A 9,468-nucleotide genomic window follows, 5' to 3' on the forward strand; every position below is an offset into this window, starting at 1 on the left:
GAAAATGACAATATTGCTGTGACAATTCGCCTGTGGCTTTAGACCAACAAAGGTGTCCAATCACTTTACAGCTCTCAGTGCCCTTCTTGGAAAAAACCCATAGACAAACATGAAGGAAAACAAAGCAGTGAATGGGTCAAAAGAAAAGAAAACCCAGGGTTATCATCAAAGAAAATTAACAGAGGGTGGACAGCATAGAAAAATGGGTTAGCTCAGCCAAAATGGCATAATACAAAAAAGACAGGAAAAAAGAATCTGGGTAACTACCAGAGCTAAACTGTCTGAAAAGCTGAACTGGCATTTTCCCCACCTTTCTTATTCATCACAAAAAGGAGAGGATATCTGTTCTCTCCAAAGCTTTTTTTAAATTATTTTATTTTAATTCCATTTATATCCCGCCCTTCTCCGAAGACTCAGGGCGGCTTACAAGCTTAGCAGTAGCCTTCATTCTATGTATATGCCTGCTTATTAGGGCTTTCACACACACCCCCAAGCGGCATTATTACAAAGTCAGCTTAATTGCCCCCAACAATCTGGGTCCTCATTTTACCTACCTCGGAAGGATGGAAGGCTGAGTCAACCTTGAGCCTGGTGGGATGCGAACCTGCACTAATTGCAGGCAGCTGGTGTTACTTAAGGAGGCATTAGCCCACTGCGCCACCAAGGCTCTTTCTAAATGTTACAATGGCAGGAAAGGGGGACCGATCTCAGGCAGAAATTGCTTGGTTGTGTTTGCAATGGTCAAAGGTGACTGTGCAGGCACTGAGATTCTTTCCTTGCCACAGGGCACTCTTTCCAATCCAATAATGGATCAGCTTGCGGTATCCGATTCTCTTTCATTCCTATTCACTCTCCTCTATTCCCTTTCATTCAGTGAAGGATCCTACACAAACCACAATGCGGGAAAGACCTAATGGAGAATACAGGCAGAGATGCAAAGACAAAGGTGTGGGCAAGAGATGTTAAGACACTGAATGTATGTACATAACACACACACACACACACACACACAGAGGGACACACACACACACACACACATATTTTCTAGATCCCCAACCCTCCACTAAGAGATGAGCAGCACACAGTGATTTCTTCACCACTAACAAGCCACATTATGGCTCAGCATTATCTATGAACCATGTGCATCCAATAAGGTTGTAAAAAATATGACTTTGCGCCCTTCAAAATATTATTCACTAACTGTATTTGAAACTAGGATAGCACTAATATGGAAAATCTGCTTAAATTGGAAGCACCTATCCTGTCTATTTGCTTCAGATGGAAGCATTTTATGCATTTTCAATATGGTAAATTATGTACTACTGGTGAGTATACATTAAAAAGCTACCTCATTTTGGCCCTCATCTTGGGCATCTGCTTTATCATCTTCAGAAGATTCTTCCAAGCTCTGAATGTGTCCTTTGTTTCTCTTGTTTTCAGGCTCACTGGAGTCTTGGTCCTATGAAGTGCACCCAAAACAGTAAGAGACCTTGGCTAAAAGGAGAGGATCACTTTTAAAGTTTTTTTCTTTCCTGCAGACAAATCATTTCTTTGTTTATTAAGCATCTCAAGTATATAGCAGGTTTAGACATAAAGCCAAAGTAAAAGCAACTGCTTTGTAAGTAAAATAACAAATCCATCAAAGCTGTGTATTAGAGCCAGGGACTACAAAAGTTACAAAAGAGGTGACAATGAAAATTTGTCTCTACCAATATACTGCTTCTACAAGATGATTTATTTTAAATTAAGGGAACCATGTGATATGAAACAATCAGCTGCAGTATCTCCCGGAAAAATAAATGGCTTCATAACTCAAGTTGATTCCTTGCAATACACGTAGTAAAAGAAGCAAGTTCATTTCCATCTATATACTATTAAAGCTTTGTCTGTCACCTTCAATTAGCCCAAATGGTACGTTGTAGGGCAAAACCTTTTGAATCCAGGTACCACAAATCTGCAAACTTAAAAGAATGCATACAAAATCCGGCACTCATTACTCCTGTGTAACTGACATTTCAAGGATTTTCACACAGCTATAGCACTGCTTCGATCATGTAATTGTGATTTCTGATGCTCCGTGCCAGTTTCCCACAAACAAAGTCAAGGGGGAAACAGACAGAAAGTTGGAAATCGCTCTCGCTGCCACCGCTTTTTTGGCCACTTGTGGTCATTCTGTTTCTGTTTAGATAAGGAAATTTCACCAAGGATAAGTGAATGACTCTTTTCCTCACTGGGCCAACATTAGACATCTCTGTGTTCAAAATTATCAAGAGGCATAAAATAAATTGCTCTAAGCACAATAGCGGTACAAAGGAATATTATTTGACCCCATTTGCTTTTTTTTATATTTTGATTTTACACATTCAGTACTGAAGACTCTAAAAATAATGTACAATAGCTTTAATGTGAATAATCATACAAATAAGGTCAAGCAGTAGAAACATCAAGAACTTACCTCCTGGGAATACGTGACGTTCCAAGCTCTCAGTTCACTGTCAGCAGACCCAGTAATAAGAAGTCTTTCTTCAGAAACCAAAACTAACCCCCAAACCTAAGGAAGAGCACACCAAAGGCACTGCTTATTTTAATACCGTAGTTGGTTCTTCAGAGAAGAACTGAAAAGTAAATCTACCTCCATCATTTCGGTAAGATTCATTTTCTCTGCCAGACAACCCAAAGACAAAAAGATAATAATGGTCCCTTAAGATAAGATTCGGGCTTACCATGATATGCTATTTTACTTTAATCAGTGAAAGTTATTTGCATATAAGATACTCTTCTTACCCGTATCGTAGGCAATTCAGAATAACATTCTACAAATTCACCCTAGCCTGTAAAAATAGTCCCTTATGAAAAAGGCACATAAAGTGGAAAAAAAAATCACTGTGATATTATCACTAAAAGAGTATTCTGTGAGAGCTACCTATACAAGTAGTCCTCGACTTACGACTGGTTGCTTAGCAAGCATTCAAAGTTCCAATGAACCTACCACTGGGCTACTGGGCTGCAGTCTGGACTACTGCAACGCTCTCTACATGGGGCTGCCCTTGAGGACCACTCGGAGGCTCCAACTGGTACAGAATGCAGCCGCGAGTGTTGTGTTGGGAGTCTCCCGATACTCCCATGTTACACCTCTGCTCCGTGAGCTGCATTGGCTCCCAGTTGTCTTCCGGGTGAGATTCAAGGTACTGGTAATGGTGTTTAAGGCCCTACATGGCATGGGTCCGGAGTACCTCAGGGATCACTTCCCAACTTCCCTCCGCCCTGTGCGCTCCCACAGAGAGGGCCTCCTTAGGGTGCCACCGATCAGAGAATGTCGATTGGTGGCCCCCAGGGGGAGGGCCTTCTCTGTGGGCGCCCTGGAGCTATGGAATCGGTTGCCGGTTGAGCTCCGGATGGCGCCCGACCGTCGCTCCTTCCGGCGCGATTTGAAGACATTCTTATTTGAACAAGCCGGCCTGGCCTGATGGGGGATGGGTTGGGTTTTTATTGTCATTTTTTAATATATGTATTTATTGTTTTAGTTGGGCATATGTTTAATTTTCTTTTAACTTTTGTATTTTTGTATTTTTTATATATCTGCCCTGTTCACCGCCCTGAGTCCTTCGGGAGAAGGGCGGTATATAAATAAAATTATTATTATTATTATTATTATTATTATTATTATTATTATTATTATTAATTATTGTTATTATTATTATTATTATTATTATTACTATTACTATTACTGATAACCTGGATTCAAAGTTTTGATGACTGGGGTTCTTCCATGGTTATGTAACTGAACTTTGGGTGCTCAGCAACAAGGCCACAATTTATGACCATTTGCAGTATCCCACACTCAGGTTACTGCATTTTTGCTGAAAATTGGCACTTAACTTTCAGTTTGTGGCAAAACAATTGGTTCACCTAAAGATTATGGTGTTTTTCAACAACAAAAAGGTCATAAAATCAGACTGGTCACATGACCAATCTATTTTATGAGCATCATAACCTTGTCATAACATGTCATAGACTACCTGTACTTTGAAAAAGCATTATTTTTTTCTTCCTACTATTCTCACCTGCACATCTGCATTCTACTTACTTCAGAGCGATGCCCAACCAATGTTTTAAAACAGTGCTGAGTATCCAGGTCCCACCATTTTACTAGAGTATCTTTTCCACTGCAAGAAAATGTGGCCTCATAAATAATACTGAAAATATTGCAACATGAGATCAGAAAGTTACCCCATTCTGTAGCATATATAACATATACACAAACAGAATTAAAACCTATAGATTGTAAGTTCTCCAGACAATGCATTATTTCAATTATTACAGTCATTTGAATATGTAGACTATTCTTTCCTAATATCCTTAATTTTCAAAAAGGAAATATCTATGCATATTTCACATAGGATAAATTACAGGTTAATCTCAATGGAATAAAAGAAAAAAATTAAAGTTTCCTTCAATTTATTCACAGATTTGGTGAATTAATGCAAGAACATCTTATTTGAGGTAGTAACACTGAGTCAACTGTCTCCAATGCAAACAATACAACTGACCCAATAAATAATCATTAATTTTCAGGGTTAACTTTTTTCCTTAATTCCTAGCAAATTTTTTGAACTTAAGTAAAATTGCAGTACTTAGTATGAGATTTGGAAGGGGGAGATAGTTATATGTATATGTAGAAAACAATTACCTAGAAATCAATATATTTCTTGTTTTGAAGAACAATAGCTGTGTAATTGCATCCTTGTGGCCTTTCAACCGGTACAAACCACTCTCATTGATCACATCCCAAATTATGATATCTGTGTCCTAGAAAAAAAAATTAAATGGCTCAACATGTTATTTTCCTGGCAATGAACAGAGTAAACTCACCCCTTTACCCAAGCGCCCAATATATTTTCTATTTCTCCAATCCCAAGCATAGTTGTTTAATTTCAATATTAGTTGGTATGCAAGAAAAGACATTCATCTTCCCTTATCTTTCCCTCATTTCATGTTTCAGGTGAATGGATAGTCTAATCAGAAAATCACAGGTCCCAAAATGAACAGAATAAAGCAGAAATAGATTGGTGACAAGCACAAAAACTCAGCAGACACCTTGTCATGTGTTAACATGCTACTACTCTCAATATAAATACTAAATACTTAGAAAACTAATAGGTACAGTGAAGTAGAACCATATTCGTGGAACTTCAATCTCTGCATTAATTTTTTTAAAAAAGGTTCATTAGCTTCCATATCTTAGTTGGGAACTACCAAAAATTATGTAGTTGATCAGTCATAGAAACAAAATCATATATTCCATTCTGTTACACCTACCTGTTTTCATCATCCCCCTTATTTCTCTCCCTCCTTTTCCTAAACCCCTAAAAAATAGGGACCTAAAATCTATCTCACACAAATTCATTCCATATATCTCCAATTACTTTGCACTGAGCCTCAATCATATATTTCATTTGCATCTATTATAAATCAGCTTCTAAAAAAAATAATTCTCACCTTTGATCCTGATGCCAAACATCCTCCCAGCTCATCAAATTTCAAGACTGTAACAGCAGCTGTATGGCCATTGAATGTGACAGTTTTTTCACCACTTAAGAGATTGAACAAACAGATTGAACCATCCCCATATCCAACGACCAAATGCAAACCATCTGGGGATGGGCAGAGGGCAGTGACTTCCTGTTTGGGACCCTGAAAAATGAGAATCTGCAAAGCAAAGGAATGGTATAAGATTCAGAAGAAAGCATCAATCAGTAAATACATGGCTGATTTGAGGAAATATGTCATTTTATATATTTCTGTTGAAAAGCATAGAGTAATGACAAATGGAATCTAGCATAGAAACAAGACTCACTGCTCTATTATTCCAATACTGAAACTTTGGTTGTTTTTATTAGAAAAAAAGGGACAGCTGCAATATTTTGATTTTTTTTTTAAAAAAATTGGCATGTTGAATTTATCAGAATTTTACTTTTTTCATTCACCCTCTTATTTTCCCCCCCATATTGTCCTATTAACATGTACTCTTTCTCAATATACGTGTGTGTGTGTGTATAAATAATTAAAGGGTAAAGGTAAAGGTTCCCCTGCACATGCGTGCTAGTCATTTCCAACTCTAGGGGCCGGTGCTCATCTCTGTTTCAAAGCCGAAGAGCCAGAGCTTGTCCGAGGACGTCTCCGTGGTCATGTGGCCGGCATGACTAGACGCCAAAGGCGTACGGAACGCTGTTACCTTCCCACCGTAGTGGTCCCTATTTTTCTACTTGAATTTTTACGTGCTTTCGAACTGCTAGGTTGGCAGAAGCTGGGACGAGTAACAGGCGCTCACTCTGTTACACGGCACTCGGGATTTGACCCGCCAAACTGCCGACCTTCTGATTGACAAGCTCAGCGTCCTAACCCACTGAGCCACCGCGTCCCTTTAATTAAAGGATAGTTTTTCCTAAAGATTTTATACATGTAAATCTTAAAGTTCCCCTAAGTCTGTGGTGGCAAACCTGTGGCACGCAGAGCCCTCTCTGTGGGCACGTGCACTGTTGCCCCAGTCCTGGGGCTTCAGCTGGGTTTTGCAAACCCTTTTTGCTTTAGGCCTCCATCGCTGTGTGCAAAAAAAAAAGGTTCAATCAATCAATTTCAACTTCTCACGGGAAAAAAAAGATTTTGCAAAGTTGGGATTGATTGACCTTTTTAGTCCCACCCAGTCTGCCATTACCCCCGCAGCCACGCCCACCCAATGGGCCACGCCCACCTGGCACCCAACGATACATAAGTGGGTTTTGCAGTTTTGGCACTCAGTCTCTAAAAGGTTCGCCATCATTGCCCTAAGTTGACAATACTCTTCTCTTATAAACAGACTGCTTTGTTTATAGAGTAAAGCTGCATATTTGGAGAATAACTATACATATAAACAGAAGTAATTACTAACAGTAATTACAACTATTCCATAACTTTTAGCAAAAAATGTGGAACGGTAACTTTTTCTTAACAATGCATATTATTTATGATTAAGGTGCTGGCCATAAAAGATTGTGAGGCTTCCCTTAAGCACAAAAGCCATCTGGGTAACTTTAGGCCAATCTCTCTCTCTCTTGGCCCAACCCACTTCACAGGGTTATTGCTGTAAGGAAAACAAGGGGGAGGAGTATTAGGTATGTTCACAGCTCTGAGTTTCTACTTATAATACTAATAACAACATACATGTAGTCTTTGTTTAGCAATCACAATTGGGACTGGCTACTTGATTGTCAAGTGAAGCTGTCCCTAAGTGAAACTGTGACCGTATCTATAATATATACCTATACTTTATTTCATCTTTTTTTGTTGTTTTACAGATCTGTGAATGTTGTAAATGTGGAGATAGTCAAAGTTATTTCTTCATCACCATCACAGTTCCTAAACGAGGTAATCATTAAAAGAGGGCTACTTATGTTTTTCTGACTCCCTCAAATATCAGTGATTGTAACAATAATTTTAAATAAACCTTCATTTACACCACAGCGCCTTTGTTTAATCTTTTAAACACAAAAGCATCAAGAACAAAATCCCACTATGTACATAATGAGCATGTCTTTGTGCTTACCTTTTCTCCTTTCCTTGTATCCCAGAGAAAAACATGTTCACAGGCTGGCACTGCAACATAGCGACCTTTCTCACCACGCAGGGTCACATAGGCAATATTGCCTTTCTGGCTGGCAATCACTCCAAAGAGGGCAGTGTCCGCATACCGCAAATATTGCTTGGTGAGACCCATGGGAAGGCTTCAGATTTTTGCAAATTCCAAATCAGGCTAGTAGAACATTATTTCCGAAGCAATGCTAGACATAAAAAAAACACATTACCTTTTAGCCAGCCATCACCACTCTTCTACTTCTAAAACCTAACTCAGAAAACGCTGCAATTTCTGGTATTTTGCAGAGTACACTTCTGCTTCTGCAGAGCTCTTTTTGACTCGGCGGTTGTTGGATTTTTATCAGAAAGGACCGAATTGTAGATTGGACTCAGCCACTGAAATTGGCTGGAGAGGCCAGCTCAGTTTCTCTGTCAATCAACTCCGAAGACAACACGAGGATGACGACCGTTATCACTGCATTAGAAAGGGGAGGAAAGGGGCTCCCAAACGCGCCAGAAAAATTAAATGTACTATCACCCACCAGCCGCTGCACGTGTAGAAGGGATAAAACAGTAGCCTGCCATCCCAGCATGCTTAGGAGAGGAACCGGAAGAGGCGGGACGAGGACAAACAGAAGATGGAGCTATGAAAATTTAGAGAGACTCATCTCACTACCGGATTGAACTCTCGAGTTTCAAACGCCAATCGTAGCTCGCTTAAAGCACAGTGAACAACTCTGCCCACTCCCAACTACAAGCATACCAAATGTAACGCCTCGCTCAAATATTTTTTTTATCCCATTTATATCCCGCCCTGAAGCAGTAGGCGTGAGCTTAAATGGACCCCAGAAGATGGTAGAGAGGACAGGAAGGCCTGGAGGAACGTTGTCCATAGGGTCGCGATGGGTCGGACACGACTTCGCAACTAACAACAACAACAACAATATCCCGCCCTTCTCCGAAGACTCAGGGCGGCTTACAATCTAAGAAGCACAAATCAACGTGCTTAGCAATAGCCTTCATTCTATGTATATGCCTGCTTATTGGGATTGGGCTGGGGACAGTTTTAAGAAGCCTGAGGTGGAGATCAGTTAAGTGGGACTGCCCAAGTGTCATGACTCAGTATACCTTTAGGACCAACAACGATGTAAAAGTTGCCTTCTGCTCTCCCTCTCAATTCCGATTTCAAACCAATTCCAAAAATGATTAGTAGATAAGACTAATTAAGCAAACATTGAAAAACAAAACAAAAAGTTGCTATTTATAGCGTACTCCTTCCTTCGGGATCCATCCACAATAAAAGCAAAATCCCAAAATCAAACGGCAGTTAATACGATCCATATCTGTTACGATCCATATCTGTATTTCTCTTTGCCAACTTTAATAAGAAGGGTGGACTTCAACTCCTAGAATTCTCCAGCCAACACGGAAGCTGGGGGATTCTGGGAGTTGAAGTCCATATTTCTTGAAGCTGTCATGTCAGAGAAATCCTGATCCCTATGCATATAGCGAGAGCCGCAGTGAACGGGACACTTTCGCAATAGCCAAGCCTTTAAAGCGGTCTACCGTCTAACTTTATAGACGCTCCAACTTCTAGCCTCCTCCCCAGTTTGCGAGAGGGACCCGGGCGGTCCCGGCAATTGTTAAGCCCCACCCCAAAACCCACAAGGCGCGCTGGTAGCAAAGGCAGGTGTTTCTCGGCCAAGAAGTTGACCCGCCGCCCCTGTCGTACAAAGCTCAGCTGGCTGGTTTGGCGTCTTTGGAGGCCTCTGCCAGGCCGGACAGCGACTGGAACGACCGATAGCAGCCGCTCGCCTTCTTTTCGTTCTTCTCCCATTCTCGATCTTTTCTCGCATC

The 9,468-nt window shown here is 40.4% G+C and overlaps 1 protein-coding gene across 3 annotated transcripts in view; it reads right to left on the reverse strand.

Moving 5' to 3' along the window:
- WDR3 (WD repeat domain 3) overlaps window positions 1–9,460 on the reverse strand; it is a 34,248-nt gene extending 24,788 nt beyond the window's left edge. Inside the window, exons 1-7 of one of the 3 annotated variants that reach the window (XM_081319851.1) lie at window positions 9,344–9,460; window positions 7,583–7,817; window positions 5,500–5,709; window positions 4,691–4,809; window positions 4,088–4,166; window positions 2,456–2,551; window positions 1,349–1,459 (exon numbers count right to left, since the gene is read on the reverse strand). In XM_081319851.1, coding sequence (XP_081175977.1) covers window positions 1,349–1,459; window positions 2,456–2,551; window positions 4,088–4,166; window positions 4,691–4,809; window positions 5,500–5,709; window positions 7,583–7,753 — 786 coding nt within the window. In that variant the 5' untranslated portion in view covers window positions 7,754–7,817; window positions 9,344–9,460. Of the gene's footprint in view, window positions 1–1,348; window positions 1,460–2,455; window positions 2,552–4,087; window positions 4,167–4,690; window positions 4,810–5,499; window positions 5,710–7,582; window positions 7,818–8,153; window positions 8,373–9,343 lie in introns of those variants that run through there. The other 2 variants (XM_081319852.1, XM_081319853.1) reach the window with 2 other exon arrangements.
- Between the last annotated feature and the right edge of the window lie 8 nt (window positions 9,461–9,468).

This window comes from Vipera berus, assembly GCF_964194415.1.
Source record: "Vipera berus genome assembly, chromosome: 2".
In the NCBI taxonomy this organism is placed as follows: domain Eukaryota; kingdom Metazoa; phylum Chordata; class Lepidosauria; order Squamata; family Viperidae; genus Vipera; species Vipera berus.